Source organism: Chelonoidis abingdonii, chromosome 4 (assembly GCF_003597395.2).
Source record: "Chelonoidis abingdonii isolate Lonesome George chromosome 4, CheloAbing_2.0, whole genome shotgun sequence".
Taxonomy (NCBI): domain Eukaryota; kingdom Metazoa; phylum Chordata; order Testudines; family Testudinidae; genus Chelonoidis; species Chelonoidis abingdonii.
In genome coordinates this window covers 68844977-68866664 of record NC_133772.1, presented here as the reverse complement: position 1 = coordinate 68866664, position 21688 = coordinate 68844977, and the positions used below count along the sequence as shown (strand labels likewise).

Sequence of the window (21688 nt, the reverse complement as noted above, 5' to 3'; positions counted from 1 at the left end):
CCGGTTCTGGGATCCACGTGGAGGCAGGGAGCCTGCCTTAGTCCCACTGTGCTGCCGATCGGACTTTTAGTGGTCCCGTCAGCAGGGCTGACTAGAGCCACCAGAATCCCTTTTTGACCCGGAGTTCTGGTCGAAAACCAGATGCCTGGCACCCCTGTGTGGCAGAGATCGAAGACTTTTATTTGAATTGAAGATTTTTTTTTTTAAACTAGTTAATTTTTGTGTGTGAGAACCAGGAGAATATATCTTAAATTTTTGTGTGGTTTATACCTGTAGCATTTCACTCCATCAACTAATTTTAGTTACATAATTATGCCATACTTTGCATTCTTGGTAACACACATTATTTATTTGTATGTGTTTTGTGGTAGTAACTAGAGGCCCAGTCAGGGATGTAGACCCCATTGTGCTAGTCACAGTAATCACTTAGTGGGGAAAAAGATGATCTCAAGCCCAAAGTACATTGGTAGTTCAGTTTAAAATATCAAAATTTGGCTGTAAATCTGATAGGATCTCTTGAGCAGTGATAGACTAAGGCTGGATTGAACAGAGGACAGTTAAGGTCCTCATGCTGCAAATGGGTCCCCAAGTTTTGTAGCTAACCCCCATATCAGAAATAGGAATTTGGAATTCAGAGTTTCTGAAGGGTCCTATTTGTGTGTGTGTGTGTGTTTTTTTGTTTTGGTTTGGTTTTTTAGTCTATTACCTTTCCCTTCCTAGAGACAGATGAGCAAGTCTGAGAATCCATGATATTGGTAAAGGCTGTTTAACCTTTACATTTTTTTTCTTTAGCTAGTGTTGTGATTAAGGCATGGAACTGGACAACAGGAGACCTTGGTTCCATTCATTTCCTGTTTGACTTTGGGCAGTTCTCTTAAGCTATCTGAAGCTCATTCTGGGCCTAGGCTTTATATGCTGCATAAAATAGCCACAACAAGCCTGGGAAGCATTTTCCCTAGCCCAGGAGCAATGTAGGATTGACTGTCTACCCTCTCTCATAGCCCCTGTGGGACAACCAATAAGAAGCTCTGAGGAAGCTGCTTCAAGTTAATGGAGTTGATGGAGCTGATCTTCAGGTTAGAGATGCTCTTGGAGCTGATCTAATTTATGCTAGGGGCCATCTTGGCCCCTACAGTAGCCCAGGATCCACATGTCACAAATGTCTTCCCTTGACTACACCTTCTTTGCTGTGCATCTCAGCAAATGCAGCACAGAATCTACTTCTATCTCCTTTTGCTCATCTGCAAAATGGGGATAATACACAGAGTTATTGTTGCTAAATTTATTAATGCTTGGGAAGCTATTGGCTTGGTTGGAAGGCATTATAGAAATTCAAAGTAGCATTGATAATTGTAGTCTCTTTCCAAATCCCAACTCTAAAAGGTAATCAGTGAGATTAAGTTGAAACAGCAGGAATAACTTTCTAATGCGCAGAAGCTGATGCATTCATATCAGTGGCAATGTCAAGTTCTGATGTGGCAGTTCTTATTCTGTAAGCTGTTTTGATTCTCACCGTGAGGGTCTAATAAAATGTATATATTTATAAGTTTATGAATAAGAGTCCAAACTTATTCTACACAAGGCTATACATGGTTTAGATAGTCAAAAAGACCATTCCTGTGCCCACAGGTTTTCTATGCAAATCTGTGAACCAGTGTCAAATCCATTCATTTAACTTTATATATACTCTTGCCCCCATTTCCTTTGTATATTTTTCACCTATTGAGTATTTTGTTTTAAATTAGTGGGCTGAATTTTTATCTTTACAGATTTTTTTTAAATCTGTAATTATATCACTTTGTAAGAGTATTTTTTCATTAACAATAATAGCTACGTAAACACTGAAATTTTAAATGAATTGTAAACCGTTAATTATCAAGAATAAATAACTACTTTTCTTTACATTGTGAGTTATTTTATAGATGGTATAACAGGCATATGGAAGTAAAATCCAACTAAGTAATCCATGTGATCCCTCTCCCTTTTTTTTAGTTGATGGAGTAGTGTTCTTAACAACACAAAGATCTAGCATTTAACTGCGGATCTTATCCTAACAATCAGCGGAGACTACTGCAATGGAGTAATTATTAGTATGCAGTTCGGGTTTATGCTGTTTAAATTTAGGTTAGTCTTTGTAAATCTTTCTCCTTAGAAACCGTATGTTGCATTGCTAAAATATTTATATATATATTTCCAAAATGGAATTACGCAACAACTAAGCATTAATTTTGTTGTGAATGCCTAAGTCCCATTTCCTATTTGTAGTGTTTTCAAAAAGGTAATCTTCAACTTTCTGGTTGTTTGTTCTTCCTCTGTAAGGATGTTTACACTGACTTTCACTGATATCCATAGAAATTTTCCATGAATAAAACCTTTGAAAAGCTGCAATGGTTAAAGAATGTATTTGTCATCTGCATAGAATTCGATTAAGTAGTTGGGTTGCATGTTAATGTTTTTTCCCCTTGTACAAAAAAAACTTTTATTTCAGTGTAATTATCAATAATGGAGGGGGAGTGGAAAATAATTGATGCTTGCATCTCATCCTTTTCAAACTGGAATATGGGTCATGTTCAGAAATGCTGTTTAGTGGCAGTTTGTCTAAATTTTTAATGTAGGCATGGTGTGAAGCTTGCTTATTGTTAGATTCACACACACACTCAAATTGACTCTGACTGTGGACAGCATTGCAAAAGACAAGCAAACACATTCTATGCTTTTTGATATTTATCTGAACATTGAGATTCCGGCTATAAAAGTTTAAAAGCTAAGCACACCTATTCAATAGCTCCCATTTCTTTCAGGATTTTCCCTTCACAAGTTCTAGCTGTTGAAATGCTGATATGCAGTATCTTTCCATGAATGATTCCCTTCCTATCTTTCCAAATATAAATTTTATCCCCTCTTAGCCTGCGACGCTTCTCCTTCCTTCAGCCCTGTGTTTGCTTGTTCATAAATGCAATGATTACAAAAGCACAGTAACGTCTGAAAGACTGTGGTGGTGGTGTTCACATGACTAATACTGTGAAAGATAGCAAGATTTTTTTTTTGAGCAGCTCCAGTATACGCACAGTTGGTTCCCAGCTGACAGACAGAATGTGGGGTGGGCTTTGTCACCAGAACGCTGGGTACTGCATGCCCAGCGATGCTTGCAATTACACGGTGCCCAGAAACCTGCTGCTTATGTCAGGGTGCAGGCAATTTAAACACATAGAAACTGGGTAGTTTTTTCCCTCTTTCTTCCTAGAAAAGGTTATGTAATGAGGGGATTGCTGCTAAAGTAAGAGAAAATGAAGTCTTTGTTAAATGCCTTAACAAAGAAAGAAGGTAAGCAATGAACTCTGAAAATTTGATGTTTGAGAGCTGATATTTTCTTGTGTAGCTTTAATGTGATCTGCTTACTTATTGTATAATTAATCAGTTCTTGCCATTTCTTCTTTCAAAATTCTTGTCTGTCAGAGCATCCATTTAGGCAACTAATTATTAGATCTAGTTGATACCTGACTTATTCATTTTAGTTTTAAACTTAGGTAAATATACAAAATGTTCTGTTTTCTAAGAAATCCATCTGAAGATGTATAAGCGATTTCCTAGGTGAATATTATCACTGTAAGCTCCTTAATTGCCCTCTCATAAGTATGGATTGTTAGGTATAAAATCCTGAGAGCTGGAAGGAAAGTGTTATTTAATTCTTAGGTTTGATATAAGGGTACAATAATTACTTGATTTGAAACTTAAAAGCATGGAATTCGTTGAGATTTTTTCATGTCATTTTATAATATTTGTTTCTCCAAACAACCTTTGCAATAAGAATTTATAAGATCTGTAAAATTAACTAACAATAAAAATTAGTCCAACAGAGTTTAAAGCATGCACATTTGTTTCATTATTTTGTAGTGTAGTTATTTTTTTATTGTGAAAATAATATAAATATTGCCATGTAAGAGGCAGCTAAGAAAATATCCACCCACTTACAGTTTGCAGATTGCTGGGGGAAAAACAGTTGGTTGGAATATTAATCATTTTGGGCATGAAAGAGGTTATTTTTAACTCTTTCTGCATAGATATGTGCCTAAAAAAATCCTAATTGTGGTTTTGATAATTTTCCCTTTATTACATTCACAAAGAAAATGTTAGTCTTTAATTCAAAAAGTAAAAACTAATTTTACTTGCAGCTATCTCTTTAAGAATATAAAATTGGTATCAAACCAAATGTTAATTCCAAAATGATTATTAAAATCCTCTGCATTTGAAATATTCAGTGGGCAAAGATAAAATTTTCATGAAACCTAGGAAACATATAAATGTTTTTTATTTGGAGTGGTATGCACAGTTTTCATTCTTCTCAAACTTGTCAATGTAAATGTGCTCAGAAATACTCATCCCATTCTGTCAATTAATCCTGTGATATCTATGCAATATGCAGAACTATTAATTGCCCCCCCAAAAAACACCTTTCAACTTTTTACAATAAATCTTCAGTAGATAGATTCTAATATTTCATGAGCTTAGATTTGAATGCTCATAGTTTAGTGTGGAGTCTCCATCCTGTCCATTTTGTGAACTAACAAATAATTCTAAGGGCCACATCTGGGTCCTCTTTGAAGCCAAATGCAAAACTCCCATTGACTTCAATTGGAGAGATATGTATATATAAATGCTATAAATAGGCAAGCCTATACCTATTGTATCCATATTATTTTGTGTAATCTTTATTAAAAGAAAATATTTTACCTTATTTTATCCCATAAGATCTTACATACCATCTGCTTCTCTTCAGTGACATTGTTCATAAGAAGTATGCTAAAGGTCCCAAGCATAGCTATATACAAACTGTACATCCATATCACACACTACATGGAGCATGGCAAGACAACAGTCCCAGAAAGTATTCTAAAGTGGCAATGAATAAAAATTGAAAAAAACATGTACCTTTTTTGCAGAGGATTCAGACACACTCAATATGGAAGATTGTGTTGTGAATTTTCTTTAAGAAGTTTGGGTTGGCCTTGAGCTGAGTCTTTTAGAAGCATTGTGTCATACATTCAAAAGCACCTAAGTGGAGTTAGCAACACAAGTTCCATTGACTATCTTCTAATTGCAATTTTATTTCCTAAGTGGGCATTATGATATACTTGAAAAATCCTCCTCTCTCAGATGTTCTGTAGATTTTTGCTATTTCCATTATAAACTTAGCACTCTCTTAAGTCTCATCCTTCAAAGATAACTATTTAATTTTTGCTTCAAATAAAATACAGTAGAATTTAATATCAATTTTAAATCCTGTTCTCTGTATGTATCTTTTTTAATATTTGTAAGGGAAAGTTAACCTAAATGAGAGTTTCAGCTACCTGGAATTTTGACTGTTTGTTATGCATTTTATGATCTTCCTTGGAATCACTTGTCAGTCAAGAATTCTAGTGAAAATTATTTGAGGAACTTCATTCTTTCAGCTACAGTTACACTTGGTTAAAATATTCTTCTTTTCCTGTCCTAAAATTGTGTGATACATTTCTCTGTGATCTTACGCACTTGTTGTGTTTCACCCCAGAGATGGCTGCATATTAGGGGAGGATGAAGTGATTTCTGTGAATACTAATATCTATATTAAGATGTGTGTGTTTTTTATAGTGTGACATATTTGTTCTATTTTATATAAGCTTATGCTTTTAAAGTTTTGGTTGAGTACATAGTTATCTTTTAAGATGAATGACATTGTATAAATGCAAAATATTATCTGGGGTTTCTTTCCTAACTGAAATATTATATATTTTTTTAAAATTACAATCTGCGTAGTCTTCTGAATTATTACAGGCTGCCTTTTGTTAGTGATATCATTATTATTACTTTGCAGATCTAGATTTGTGAACTCTGGATTCAATCCTAGAAACCCTCTGAGTCCTACTAAGTTATTATTTTGAAGGATTATTTTGCATAAATAAAGACTAAAATAAATAAGCATTTTCAGGATTGGACCTCTATTAGTTTAGGAAATTAGTAGGAAAAACCATCAAATCTAGGGTGTGTATAAGAAACCTTTTATTAGAAAAGTCTCTTTAAACTTTACTTGAGGCTAAAGAACCCATTACTTTGAGAAATAGAGAGTCTTGGGGCATAGTGTTTACTAATATAAATTGTCCCATAATTGCAGTGCTCTGCTAGTAGCATTTGATGGATCAGGTCACTGCTTTGTATTTTTTTTTCTGCTAAAAATAATTAGTTAAATGATTTATTGCTATGTTTAGATATGTCAGTATATTCTCCCGTGGATGCTTGTGGGAGCTGAAGTGAGCATATTACCTCAGGATACTGCACTCTCTGCTCTATATACAATAATAGGTGCAATAGAAATGCCTAGATTAGAAAAACAGACACCTAGGGATTATGTCAGTGTAAGAGTTCTAACAGAAGAAGAATCTGTCCTGAATTTTTAACCTAGCAGATGGAGATAAGGTGACCGCTAACATTAAAGATTTCCAGGCTACTCCTGAACTGACAACGGAACCAAATTCTTTCTCTCAGTTTAGGTCTCTCTAGGAAAAAGGAACTCAACAGATACAGCATGAAGGAAGAAGTTTCTGTGGATCTGTTCAAGTCTATGAACTTGTGTTAGGCTTCAAAGAAAACTTGAGAGATAAGAGAGAGCAAATAGTGTTGAAGAAAGCTTGGCGAAAACCAGATGTCTGACATTACTATTTATTTATCATTGATGTTTCCAGTATTGTGGGACTTAAGTATGTATTATAACCAGCAAGTCAAAGTATGTTGCATATGAAAGTAGTTTTCAGTTTTAATTACATTTTAAATATAATTCTGTTATTTAGCTTGATTAGATAATCAGCAAAGATAGTTTTTCTCTCTTACTCTGCGCACCCGAAAAAGGTGCCATATGTTGTTGAATCTTTTTAAGGAGTGATAAATATGCATAAATGATAAAATCAGATGTGATTACCATAATTGTTTTTCCCCTCCCCCTCTTAATACAGTGCCATTTAGAGAGGCCCCTACCTATTCAAACAGGAGGCGAAGGCCCCAAAGCACATTGGCAGCACCTCGTGTCTTACTTCGTTCCAACAGCGATAACAATCTGAACATCAACAACATTCCTGACTGGTCAGCTTCATCTTCTGCTTCTTCACACCGCAGCCTTTCACCTCACCTATTTCAACAGATGCAGAATAATCCTAATGGAACTGTAAAAACTGTTGGGAGTTATACCCCCTCATCTCGGAGTCGGTCGCCATCATTAAACAGGGTAGGAGAGGATGCAAAAAGACAGCAACATAGGCACATCAGGTGATCTTTTTCAATATTCCTACAACATGAAATATACCGTTTTATTGACACACTGACCACAATATTCATTAGTACAGATTTATTATAAATGTTCATCTTGGGCCCAGAGTAGAAGTGAACATTTGAAGAAAATCATATGCATTGGAGCAATATCCAAAAGCTAAACTTGTCAACACCTCTAACCATTGCTTTCAGATACTCTTATCCGCTCCATCCCTTTCCTCGCAAAATCTGCGTAAATAGGTAAACCTAGCAGTATGATCTGAAGCTTACCAAATCATGCTTTGGAATGCTCTACCACTCCCCTCCTGTTTCAAGCAGGGTATTAGTAGAGCTGGAGATAATTTTTTACTTTCAAAATGTAACATTCTGATTTTTTTCAATTCCAAATGACCTTTTGTTTTGAATTTTGATTTTATTTTTAGAAGGTTAAATTCAGAAACAAAATGATATGTTTCATCCAAAACAAAAGTTGTATTACTTTTTTCGGTTTACCAAAAAGTTTGAAATTTGAAATGTTTGTTTCCAGAAGACCCAAAACAATTTTTTGTTTTCTATATGTTTTGGTTCAGCCAATGAATTGAAAAATCAGTTATTCACACAACTCTAGATGCAAGTAGCTTCAGAGTCTTGTATGGTTGTAACAGCTCTAATAAATCATGGGGAAAGAGAGAGACTCTGAGGTAGTAGGGACCAAACTATCTCTTATGGCTGTAGTCTGCTTACTGTACAGTTGGGTGAGGGGTGCTGTTGTCCATCAGGTTGTTGATGGCACCTGAGTCAATTGCTTTCTTCCGTCCCCCTCCCCAGACAGCATTCAAGGCCAGTTAGAGGCAACATACCCAACTCCAGAGCCTCTTGAAGTCCCACTTCCTCTGATCTGGAGCTGAGCAGTATGCAAGAAGGAAGAAAAAGTGGAGAACTGAGTTAGGGAGGTTGGTGGAGGCAGAGCTGAGGAGGGGCAGCTGGACGCTGTGGTGGTAGGGAACAAGTATCTTCTTCTGTTCTCACTTTCTGCAGGGCCCTAATACTTGAGGATTTTTCTGCTTTATTTTTTCCCCCTTGACTAATGAGTGTGACCCAATGGGTGCCCCCATCAACCTACTTATGGGCTGTGCCCACTGGATGAGAAGTCTTGCTTCATTGGAGAAAGGTGGATGCTGGCATGCATTTTAATAGAACAAAATTGATAGATTAGGTGTGAATGCTTTATCTTTAAAGAATGTCAGTACACTCCAAAATGCGGCCCTATAAAGGGATAATTGCAGTTTATGTTAGGGGGAGAGTCAGAGACTCAAATAGAATTTAAATACATTGATCCAATAAACTTAATTTTATTGTCATTCAAAATAATGGGCTTTCTCTGTCATATTTCCTGATCTCAATATGAAAAAAGAAAATGAATATTGTCAAGTAGCAGCGTTGGCTACTGTTGGGTATCACTTTGATATTATATATAATAGATTTTTATCTACTTTTGTAGTCATTAAAGCAAAAGAGAATTTGGCAGAAGTTATCATTTTCCTATTACTTTCTTCCTTTACTTTGCTCCTTCTTTTCCTTCTCCTCCCCCTCTTCAGTTATGGGCACTCAGCTAACACGTGTTTTCTGATAGTGGCATCAGCAATACCACCAGAGTTGTCTAATGTTGCAGTCTACAAAATTCACAACACTTTTTTGTTTAAATCACATATGGCATTGACCACTGTATGAGATAGGATTCTGAACTTCACAGGCCAGTGGTCTGATCCAATATAGCAAAGTGGTCCAATGTTATATATTGCAGTAACTGTGCAAAATCATTCAGTTATTACCTTCAGCCTCACTCCTGCATAGAGAAACTTGTGGGCAGATCCTTGAATCTATCTGGACACTACAGTAGGATTCTGCATAGATGTCCACCTGTTAAATTCTGCAGGGTCCACCTGTTAAATTGTCTTTGCAGGCCACGGATCCTCCTATTTGTTCCTTCCAGTTAGAGGGAACGTGTTTTGCTTTCTCCAAAGGACAATCTAGCTAAAAGCTATTTAAAAACTTGGCTTCTAATTAGAATATACAGTGTTACTAGAATAATATCTCTAGGTTCCTGGATCATAATTTGTTGATTTATGGAGCTGGCAAATAATGCAAAAACTTTCTGTGAATATTAATTCATTTTTTTAAATGAATTTGCTTTGGCTGCTCTCATCCCTCTTCTGTGCTCACTATCTCTGAATGCTTGAGTGAGTTTCACCAGCATAACTGTTAACGGAAGCCAATTTCATGCTGGAAAATTTGTGGAAGCCAAATGTTAAGTATTTGCAAGTATTTGTACTGAAACTACTTGCACACTTATCCAAACATAGAGTAGAAACAGTGCCATGTGGTATAACCTATGAATATACATCCCAGGCACCTCCAGTGCATCTGCTGGTGGTCCACAGAAAGCTGGCTGGTCACATGGTGCAAGCTCTTATTTCCAGCTTCTAAATTTATTGAAGACCATTGAAACACTTTTTCCTAATATTCTATGCAACCATAATGCTAACAGACCCTGGTCGTCGGTGGGTGGGAGTGAACCGGGGACCTCTGGAGCTTAGTGTATGAGCCTCTACTGCATGAGCTAAAAGCTAACTGGGGCTTAACTAGTGCTGTAGAGCAGATACATTAATTGCTTTCTCTCTCTCTCTCTCACTAAGTGATCTCAGTGCCACTAGATGGGACAGAACACCATACCTAGAAAGTGTGTGGGTTATTCAACTAGTGCTGTAGTTACCACAAAGATGTTGTGCAGTCATGAATGGGGGCACGCATAGGACTCCTTCCACTAATTCTCTTCCTTGAAGTTTCACCAAGCCTTTACTTTGAGCCTGAAGGGTAATCTTTGTTCTCTCCCCTTGCTATTTGCTAGTGGTTCACATAAAACTGTCCCTCTCTTTAGTCCAAAAAGCCTCAGTCAATTCAAAAAAGTTTTTTGTGGCTTTCTGCAACCTAAACCAAAGAAAGCAAAAAGGAATGAAAGTGAATAGCTTGCTCCAGCCAGTCCCCAATAAACATACATTTTCCATAAAACAATCTTTCTGTTGCTTCCTGGTGAGCACCTCGTGCTCGTGAGTGAGCTTTTTGAAGAGTTCTTCCATTTCTCAGGAACAGCTTTCATCTCCCCATTCTCTTAAAGCCACGCCTGCTTACAGTTGTGATTAAACCCAGCTGCTCCACTTTCTTCCTCTTCTTGGATCTACATTAACACCTTCCTTTCCCTCTGGATGCAAGGGGTTTGTACATCCCATCAATGAGGGGAGGATGCCTGTGATCATGATTGGAATGGGAAGTATTCACAAGAAAATCAGTCTATTAAAATAAAGGTGGGGGGAGGCCTTACTCCCTCCTCCCAAAAGAAGGGAGGTTGAATCTTTTGATAGGTATGACATAAGAGGCTAGGATGTGACCATATGTACAATTGTCCTGACCTATTTCATCCATCTAGTATTTTTCTTTTTGAAATACTAACCAGCCTTAACGATTAAACTGGGATTTATTGAGTGGGAGATGCCAACTAAGATTAAAGGAAGCAGCATCTGTAGTACTTGGTCCTAGCAACAGGGTTAAAGGAGAACCACCCCCTCAGAAGGAAAGGGGACTCTTAAATCAAAGAAGCGGTGATGGTTCATATCCTAACTCATAAAGTTTGGAGGATTTATACTCTGCCAGATTAGATATCCTCTATGCCTCCAGCCTGCATAGCCACTTGAAACACTAAGTGGAGTCTGTCGTTATTGGCACCAGTCTTTGGCTCTAAAAGGAAAGAAAGAAAAATAAAACTAGAAAATGATCAAGTCTGAGATCAAAGGCTCCTGATAACGTTTGGGTTACTGCAGTGAGATTGATTTGAGTGGATGGGGCAAAGCCTTCCTTATTCAGATGTTCCACTATGTTAAACTTCTTCCAAGCTTCCCTTGTTTACTTTTTATCAACAGCTCTGACCCAGTCTTCATTCTTTCATATTCTCTGCTCTCTCCCCCCTTTTTGTTAGACTGTAAATAATTGATATTTGTTTTCCTCATACATATAGGGGGAGGGATAGCTCAGTGGTTTGAGCATTAGCCTGCTAAACCTGGGGTTGTGAGCTCAATCCTTGAGGGGGCCATTTAGGGAACTGGGGTAAAAATCTGCCTGGGGATTGGTCCTGCTTTGAGCAGGGGTTTGGACTAGATGACCTTCTGAGGTCCCTTCCAACCCTAATCTTCTATGATTAGAATGCCTACTTTCACTTTGTCTTCTTTACACCAAAAATATATTTGTGAAAGCTCACTTTGTTCCCCTTAGGCTGAGCTAGCCAGTGAAGTTTTCTTAATTATCTATATATACTAGCTCAGGCAAAAATCCTGCTTGCTCTCCCTTGCCCTATTGGTGTTTTTTGTTTAAAAGGATATCTTACTCACTAAGCCAAAAAAACCACCCATCTTTCTCATCCCAAGCAATTACGCAAGTATTAACTCATTCTTGTTTTTTTCCCTACCCTTATCTTTCCCCTGAAACACTGATTATTTCTATATATTCTTGTTTCCTTTGCATATATTCTATTTTCAGCATTTCCATGTAAGGCTTCTTGTTCCTTGCATTCATCCTTAGCAGTGGAACTGTAGCATGTTGCACGTTTTTTATGATGCCTTTTAAGATTCTTCTACCCACACTTGAATTTTACCATTTCCTCCCTGGCACCTGACATCATTTCTTAACTATTGTAACATTTGGTTTCCTGAAAGGAAATGCCTTTGTGGTGATGTGATCTAGCCCTAAGCTTCTCTATTTTTCACCCTTTATCAATGAATTCTTCCTTATTCAAAACAAGTAGATAAGTGTTCATATTTTGATCACTGATAAGAAACTTCCCCTGAAATTCTACTGTATCAAACACAAAAGACATGATGCATCTTTGGGTACATTCAGAGTTATGGTTTTGATTCAGGCCCATGAATGTTACTATAGAGCTATTGTGAACACACCCATTCACAGCAACAATTGTAGATTTTAGTGGTCTAAAGTGTTCTACTTATTTATTTTGCATCATTATGATGTGCATATATATATATATATATATAAAGTGTGTAAAGTAAATTAGCTGAAGGGCTAGAAAACTGCCTGGTTGTCTCAGTTATTGTCTTTTCACATTTTGTTTTAACAAAACGGTCATAAGTTGACCTTTTCCACTTCAAATATTATCTAAAAAATAGGGTGTCTAGACTAACAAACTAGTTTTGTTTTTCCAGTAATGCTGCCTTTTTGCAAACTGCATACTTTTTGCATATTCTCACCACTAAATATGTTCTGTTGTGTCATGAGAACAGAACAATATTAATGTCAATTTTAAATGATAAACTAATACCATTTCATTGCAATCCCCAGTGCCGGTTATAATCCCAGTGCCAACAAGGATGCTATCTCTGCCTTGGATTATCAGGGTCCAAAACGCAAACTTTACAGTGCTGTACCTGGAAGACTTTTTATTGTCATCAAGCCATATCAACCTCAAGGAGAAGGGGAGATTCATCTGCACAAAGGGGACAGGGTGAAAGGTTAGTCTTTTCTCCATTAGTTCCTGAGTAACCATAGCATTTTTTCTGATTATTCACAGATCTTGTTTTTAAAGCCCTACATTATCTCATCTATAATAGAATAATTTATTTTGTTTAGCTCATATGTTAATAGATCTATTATTTTCACTCCAGTATTTCTTTGCACCAGATTTTGCTAATAACTCGTGGACTTAGTTATATTTTGTAACCAAAATGTATTCAACTACCATTTTTGTTATAAACAATTTATGCAGTGGGTGCCATTGAAACTTAAAAGTACCTGCAGTAACAATGGTATCTTCCTGTACTTAGACTAAGAGGCGCAGAACTGCAGTTATTGTAGAGGGGCAAATATTGAGTTTTAAGGATGTTGTAAGATGGTGGGCTATCTCATCAACCCAGGAGGGGAGGAATGCTATGCCTGAGTCTGATTCACACCTTACATCAGGGTGCAATTTATTGGTTTAAACAAAAATCGTGTAACACAAAAACAAAGCAATTCCCTTGCCCAGCATGGGCTGCAGTTCCCAGAGGCTTTTTCCTTTGTCTCTCTCTTAGTCTCTGGAAGGAGGATATACTGAGTCATGTGACACATTTTTTCTGGCTGTTCTACATGACATGAGGGAGGAGGGGCACTTTAAATTGTGCTGGGGTAGGGGAGGGAAATACCTTCTAAAGTAAAAGGGAAATTAATGGCTACTAGTTTGCTTGAAAGCCAAGAACATGTTGCAAATCAGGATCTAACTTAGGTTATGTCTACACTGCCCTGCAGCTCAGACTGCAGGGCTGCGAACAGCCGTGCGCACCAAAGTGATTTGCTGTAAGTTACCCTGTGTGGACGCTGCGGGCGCAAACTAAAAGGTTCCTAGAAGAGGAGTATGTTAATGAGACTAGTAACCCTTCAGTTTGCATCTGCAGTGTCCACAGGGAAGCTACAGAACAGCACTTTGGTGTGCACTGTTGTTTGCAGCCCCGTAGTCTGAACTGCAGGGCAGTGTAGACGTAGTCTTAGTGTTACTTTTCAAAACAGCAGATGCATCCCAGAAGTGACATGCCCAGTTTGTGGAGATGAAGGGCTGCATTGACCCCATTGTTCTTACCCTCCTGGACAGTAGTATAGTGCCAGATTGGTGAAGTTGGTAGAGGTTAAAATGTGGGTAGAAGGGCAGGAAACACACACACCTTTTCTGGCTCACAGATAAAAACTTGCACCACAGTACTACTGACAGTGTAGGTTGTCAGTAGTACTTATCTACATGATCATTTTAGCTGATCTATAGTGTTTGATTCCCTCACCTCTAAGATTATTAATCATTAATCATTGAGACATAGGGGCAGATTCTCTGTATCATTCTACGGTAGAACCTCAAAGATAAGAACATCGGAGTTATGGATGGAGGTGCCAAATTTGGGATTTTCCTGGAGGTGCTAGACCCCTTTTTTTCCCCAAGCCCCCTTCCCGCCCACATTCCACCCACCCCCATCTCTTCATGTCCCTGATCCTCCCCCTCCCCCTCAGCACCTCCTGTATGCCGCTGAACAGCTGATCGCAGCAGGCACTGGGAGAGTGGGGAAGGAGTTGTTCCGCGAGGCCCACTAGCGGGCGGGAGGCGCTGGGGGCAGAGGGAGGAGCTGACGCATGGGGCTGTCAGTGGATGCTGAGCACCCACTATTTTTTCCCTGTGAGTGCTTCAGCCTCCCCCTGCCCTGTGGCTTCAGCCCCAATCTCCTGCTTTACCCCCCATGGCTGAAGTCGGTAACCTTCTCTTTAGTGTGATGGAACATTTCAGAGTTACAGACATCCTCCATTCCCAAGGTATCTGTAACTCTGAGGTTCTACCGTAATCCCTTTCGTTTTAGGGCAAAGGGAGTGGATACAGCCTCCAAATCTCCTACTAGAGATACTCTGGCATGGGGGCAGTCCCAATGGCCAACAGCACAAGGGGCATATTAGGAAAGGACATTTTAAGGTGTCTATGTGGGGTGTGAGGAGTTCCTGAGGACAATGCACTCCAGCTATCTCCACCTGCCAAACAGCCTTTTGGGCCATGGTCTCCTGATCCTTCGTGGCTTAAAATAGAGAAACCTCAGGACATTTAGAGTGCACCCCAACCCTCTCCCCACAAAATGATTATGAATATTTGATCTTAATAAAGTGATTAGTGTAGCATTTCTTTCTTGTTCTGATTATTAAACATGATGGAAATACTGGGGAGCATAAATCAGGTTTTTCTTCGAGTGCTTGTTCATGTCCATTCAAATCAGGTGTGTGCACATGCACGTTGGCCAGAAGATTTTTCCCTTAGCAGCATCCATCGGGCTGGTCTGGGCGCCTTCTGGAGTCGCACCCTCATGGCATCTCATATATAGCACTGCTGACCCGCAACCCTTTCAGTTCCTCCTTACCACCAGTAACTGTGGCTGGAGTTTCCCTTAGCTCTTGCTCAGCAAGTTCATTCTTTATATGGTTGTATACAGTTAGTCGTTAGTGTTATTAGAGTTATTAGAGTCTTAATTTAGAGTTTGTTGACCCTCCCCCCGGTTCCCAGAGCTGTGGTATGCTGCGGTCCCTGGGTTTCAAAAACTGTGTGGCCTGTGCCAAGCACATGCTGAAGAGTGACCCGCATTCATCGTGTCTACAGTGCCTGGGGGAGACCGATCAGAAAGATCGTTGTAAGATGAGAGTTCCATCCGAGAACTCTTAAGGAAAGAGAACAGTGGCTCAAGATGATCCTCATGGAGGCAGCTCTATGCCTCCATTCCGACCTGGGCTCGGGAGACCCAACTCCTACTGTGTAGTCCTCAGTGCAGAGTATCCTGGTGCCGTTGGTGAGCTCAGCATCGAGAAAGGACTCTTCCAGAGATGCTTGGCACCAACATGGCTCCTCACGTGGCCTATCTGATAATAGGCACCATTCCTACTTACTGGTGCCTCAAAAGAAAAAGAAGCCAGATGATCATTCTCCTCTGGCCAAGCCCTGGGATGTGCGATCCGAGGCAAGTCTCTCCTTGGGATCCCCTGCTGGCGCCATGTCGACTCCTGCCCAGGTGCAGCAGTCGAGTCTGGCCCTGCCTTGATCACCGGCGCCTACACAGCAGCCGCAAGTTCTGTTGACGCTGGAAGTGTACCAGGCTGCTTGGGACCTCCTCCATCTTATGGCATCGTTCTCGCCTGCCAGGGAGTCACTCTCAGCACTGGCAGATCTGCGTCCTCCGGTGCATTGGAAGGAGAAGCTGGCTATGACGTCGAGACGCTCCCCCTCGCCATGTCCATCAGTGCCAACCCACTCGGACAGAGAGTCTACCCACTTCCTGAGCTCTTGATGTTCGAGACACAGAGGATCAGCTCCTCCGTGGTCTTCAGTGTCGGAGCAGAAGTCACAGATCGAAGTTCAGTAAAGACAGAAGAGAGCCCCAGGCATGGCCTCCGCAGTGGCAGAACCCAGGTCAGTGGCCCTTCTGGACCCCCTGAGCTTTTCACCAGGGCCGTGGAGGAACCCAGGGTCCATGCTCTACGACATCTTCTATAGCCTCTGCCATCTTCGTGCCACCTTCTGCTGTGCATCTGCCCTTGACGCCTACAGTCCCAGTGCTTCTGCCTCTGGCTCCATTATCGACTCCGGCATTGTGCTCAGACCCAACCTTGGCACTGCCCTTCATGGCATCGATACACACTTCTCCCATGCCTACACCTTTGTCAATGTTGATCTCAATGCAGGTGCCGGGCCCTATAAGTGTGCTGATGTATCTTCCTGCCATAGGGCTGACAGTGGCACCGATGCGTGCTTTGACATCTGCAGCCCCAGCACCGTTGACAGCACCACTACCTTCAACATTGCCCTGGGAGTCACATGACCCCTCCGGGGAAGATGGTAAGGAGCTTCTACTACTGGCACACACTTCTTCCTCCTCGTCACTGGATGAAGCATTGGTGGGGCAGCCATAGCCCCTGTGTTAGAGGACAACAGAGTGCTACAGCAGTTGCTGTGCAGGGCTGGAAGGGTCTGGGCATCAAGGCCGAGGAGGTGGTAGAGGAGGCAGATTGCATGGTGCACATCCTAGCACCCTCGAGACCTTCATGTATAGCCTTGCCACTTATAAAGGCTGTGGACACTGCCAGCTGCCAGCGCAACCTAAGAACCTGTGGCAGACGCTGGCATCCTTGCCACCTACTGCTAAGTTCAATGAGTGGTGGTATTAGTCCCCTCCAGAGGTTTCGAGCACTTGACTCACTGGTGGTCCATGTAGCTAACTAGCATGGGAGACAGGGCTTCCAAGGACCCTCCCCAAAGAACAAGGATGCTAAATGCCTTGACCTTGTGGGGAGAAAGGTCTACTCGACAAGCAGTTTGCAGCTCAGTATCGCTAACCAACAGGCTGTTGTGAGCAGGTACTCGTATAACACTTGTGCAGCAATGGCAAAGTTTTTGGAGCTTGTCCCTTCAGATTCCTGGTCGGAGTTTACTGCCTTGGTGGAGGAAGGGAAGCTAGTCTCCCGGGCTTCCCTGCAGGCTGCATTAGACACTGCAGATGCTGCCATTAGAGTGATGGAAACAGGGATCGCTATGAGGCACAGTGCTTGTCTCCAAGTCTCAGGGTTACCCTACGAGGTCCAGCAAACCATTCAGGACCTCCTGTTTGAGGGTAAGACTCTGTTTTCTGAAAAGAGAGACTAGCGGCAGCACAGCCTTAAACTCCCGAGCCACCCTCAAATCCTTGGGCCTGTACAGGCCTGCCACGCAGCGGAGACACTTCCACCCACAACCTCCTCAGAGGTTCCAGCAGCAGAGCCACCAGGACTGTTCTCGGAGGAGGAACAGGGAGTGGAAGGAAGAGGCTACACCCTTCCTCAAGTCAGGACTCTGGCAAGCCCAAATCGCCCTCTGGTCCTAAACCAGCCTTTTGAAGGTGTGGTCGAGGACAGTGCACCAGATCTTGGACTAGATCTGACACACCTTACCTTTTCCTCCTGACTATCCCCTTTCTACCGTGCATGGTCCCATGTCATCTCGGACCATTGGGTGCTTCACACAATAGAGAGAGGATACTTCATCCAATTCTATGCCCTCCCAGCCTTCGACCCTCCTTCCCTGTCCCTCTTCAGGAAGTGCAGTCGCTCCTATCACTAGGGGCAGTGGAAGAGGTGCCTCCGGAGCACAGGGGCGAGGGCTTCTATTCCTGGTATTTCCTACTACCGAAAGCCAAAGGCAGCCTCGAGCCTATCCTGGACCTGCGCGAGCATTGTCTCCCTGGCCTCCCTTATCCCTTCACTAGATCCGGCAGAATGGTACGCCACCCTCGACTTGAAGGACATGTATTTTCACATCGCAATCGCTCAACACTACAGGAAGTTCCTCATGTTTGTGGTCAATGGTTCCCACTACCAATTTACTGTCCTCCCATCCGGCCTGTCAGCAGCACCTCGAGTATTCACCAAGTGCATGGCAGTTATCGCCACCTTTCTGCAGCGATACCATGTACAGGTGTTTCCATACCTTGACGACTGGTTGATCAAAGGCCACTCCAGGACACAAGTGGAAACTCAGGTCGCATTTATCAGAGCCACCTTTGAGAACCTAGGTCTTCTCCTAAATGAAGCAAAATTGACTCCGTCTCCCTCCAGAGGATAGAGTTCATAGGGGCAGTACTGGACTCGACCCAAGCCAGGGCATTCCTCCCACAGGTGAGGTTTCAAGCCCTCAATGACATGATCCAGGGAGTCGCGCAGTTTCCCACCATGACCATGAGAAACTGCCTGAAACTTCTAGGGCACATGGCAGCCTGTATGTACGTAGTATGACACACCAGACTCAGGCTTTGGCCACTACAGTCATGGCTAGCGTCAGTCTATTGACCAGCCTAGGACAACTGGACAGGATCGTGACCCAGTCTTGCGCTATCCTCGATTCGCTCCCGTGGTGGACTGATGCCCAGCAGGTGTGCTCAGGGGTCCCCTTCAGTGCTCCACAGACATCCCTGTCGTTGGTGATGGACACATCAGATATGGGCTGGGGAGCTCATCTGGGACACCACAGAACTCAAGGCCTCTGGTCGCAAGCAGATCTGTGCCTCCTCATCAATGTCAGAGAGCTCAGAGCGGTGTGCCTAGCGTGTCAGACATTCTGCCCTTACCTAACCGGACAATGTGTATCAGTCATGACGGACAATATGGCTGCAATGTTCTATATCAGCAAACGGGGCTGCATGCTTCTCATCCCTGTGCCAGGAAGCCCTCATGCTATGAGACTTTTGTGTAGAACATTCAGTCGACCTGGAAGCATCATACGTCCCCGGGATTCAGAAAGAGCTAGCAGACCACCTCAGCAGGTCGTTCTGCAGCCATGAGTGGTCCCTTTGCCCGGACATCATGTGTTCAGTCTTCCAGAGGTGGGGATTTCCCCTGATCGACCTCTTTGCCACGCAATGCAACAGGAAGTGCCAGCAGTTCTGCTTCTTCCAGAATCACAGCCCGGGCTGCACAGCAGATGCGTTCCTCCTCCATTGGGGAGTGGCTCTCCTATATGTCTTCTGCTGATACCGCTCGTTCACAAGGTGCTGCTCAAGATCCGCAGAGATCGAGCTCAGGTCATACTGATAGCACTGGCTTGGTTCCGTCAGCACTGGTACACTTCCCTCCTAGACATGTCTGTGGGAGAGCGGATTACCTTGCCGCTTTTCCTGGCCTTCTCACACAGGATCACAGACATCTCCAACACTCAGACCTGCAGTCGCTCCATCTCACAGTGTGGAAGTCCTATGGTTGAATCCATCGGAGCGTTCCTGTTCAGACCAGGTTAGACAGGTCCTCCTTGGCAGTAGAAAACCTTTGACAAGGGCCACAAACCTTTCTAAATGGAAGAGATTTTCAATCTGGTCGGCGCAGTTTGACTCACTCCCGACGCTAGCCTTAGTGCTGCACATTCTGGACTACCTTCTACATCTGAAACTGGAGGATCTCTCGTTGCCTTCTATAAGAGTGCACTTGGCTGCCATCATGGCATTCCATCCAGGTTGTACCTGCATGTTCACATGTTCGTCAACTGGTTCCTGCCAGGGACCTCAACTTGGTCCTCTCTAGACTCATGGGACACTCCTCTGAGGCTTTAGCAACATGCTCCCTGCTCTAACTCTCTTACATGGTCACATTCCTGGTGATGATAACCTCGGCCAGGAGGGTGTCTGACTTTAGAGCCGCCCTACACTGTGTTCTTTAAGGTCAAGGGTCAGCTCAGGCCCCACCTTCTTTTCCTCCTGAAGGTTGTGTCACAGTTCTACATCAGCCAGGACATTTTCCTCACAGTTTTCTACTCTAAACCTCATTCTAACAAGAGGGAGCAGAGACTCCACATTCTGGATGTCCGCAGAGCACTGGCTTTCTACATCGAGAGAACAAAACCATTCAGGAAATCAGTCCAGCTGTTTGTGGCAGTGGTGGACAGTATGAAAGGTCAACCAGTTTTGGCCCAGCGCATTTCATCGTGTATCGTTGCCTGTATCAGTGAGTGCTACAGCCTGGCAGGGGTTCCTGCGCCTCCGATCACAGCGCACTCTATGAGGGCACAGGCTTTGACAGTGTTCCTGGCTCAAGTTCCCACCCAGGAAATCTGAAGAGCAGCGATGTGGTCATCCATATACACCTTCGCCACGCACTATGCAATCACCCGACAGGCCAGAGACAATGCGGCCTTCAGAAGAGGAGTAGTCCAATCAATGGAGAGCTCCGATCTCACCTTCTGAATTTGGCTTGAGAGGGACCTGATTGGAATGGACATGAACAAGCAGTTGAAGAAGAAAAAAAAGGTTACTTACTTATCGTAACTGTTGTTCTTTGAGATGTGTTGTCCATGTCCATTCCAATACCCACCATCCTACCCCTCTGTCAGAGTACCTGGCAAGAAGGAATTGAAGAGGTGGCGGGCTGGCAGGGCTATATGTTAGGCACCATGAGGGTGCAACTTCAGGGGGCACCGAGGCTGACCCGACATATGCTGCTAGGGAAATAATCTTCCAGCCAATGTGCACCTGCATGTGCACACACCTGATTAGAATGGATACAAACAACAACTACGAGAAGTGAGTAACCATTTTATTTAGCATAAATACATGGGAAATAGCACAATTAAAAGTTTAAATGCTTTCAACAGAAGCAAAAATTTAAAGTGGAAGTGGTTAGAACTTAACATTTTAGAAAATTTTCATCAAGGTGGCTGTCAGTAATACTGTTGGAGCTTTCCTATTGGCTAAGGGACAGATGACCCTGTGAGTTTAGACAGACCTTTCTGCTACTTGTGGCCTGACAACTTGGATTTCCTCCTTAATCTTTAGCCTTCTTCCCTTATGTGATCCTGACCATAGTTCTAAATGATATGCCTTCTGTATGGGCCCTTTTGTCTCTTTGATTTGGGCTCCAAGAAACTCCTTAACATCACTGTCTCTGCTTAAAGGTCAAGGGGTTCTTGTCTCCTCAGGTCTGTCTGCATAAAATTACTCAATTTATATTCTGCCAATCCAAATAATCACATCAAAGCAAGACCTTGTTAAAAACTGAGATAAAATAAATGTGGAGCACAAACAATTTGACTGACCATCTAGCTGTTTAGCTTGTAAGAAGTGTACCGGATCAGGCTTTCTTTAGTTACAGTAAAATAGAGGAAATCTTATATCTCTTAGGCTATGGCTACACTACGCAGCCTTTAGCGACAGGGCTGTGCCACTACAGCTGTGCCACTAAAAGGTGCACAGTGTAGCCACTGTTTGTCGGCAGGAGAGAGCTCTCCTGCAGACAAAAAATTTCTAACCCCAACGAGCAGCGTTAGCATTGTCGAAACGCTGTTCACACC

At 42.2% G+C, this 21688-nt stretch overlaps 1 protein-coding gene across 4 annotated transcripts in view; it reads left to right on the top strand.

Annotated features, from left to right (window-relative positions):
• Positions 1-21688, top strand: part of SHANK2 (SH3 and multiple ankyrin repeat domains 2) — a 673265-nt gene that overhangs the window by 290112 nt on the left and 361465 nt on the right. For 3 of the 4 annotated variants that reach the window (XM_075065249.1, XM_075065248.1, XM_075065253.1), the window contains exons 13-14: positions 6984-7293; positions 12679-12848. In XM_075065249.1, the coding sequence (XP_074921350.1) occupies positions 6984-7293; positions 12679-12848 (480 nt within the window). Of the gene's footprint in view, positions 1-3147; positions 3325-6983; positions 7294-12678; positions 12849-21688 lie in introns of those variants that run through there. The other variant, XM_075065250.1, reaches the window with a different exon arrangement.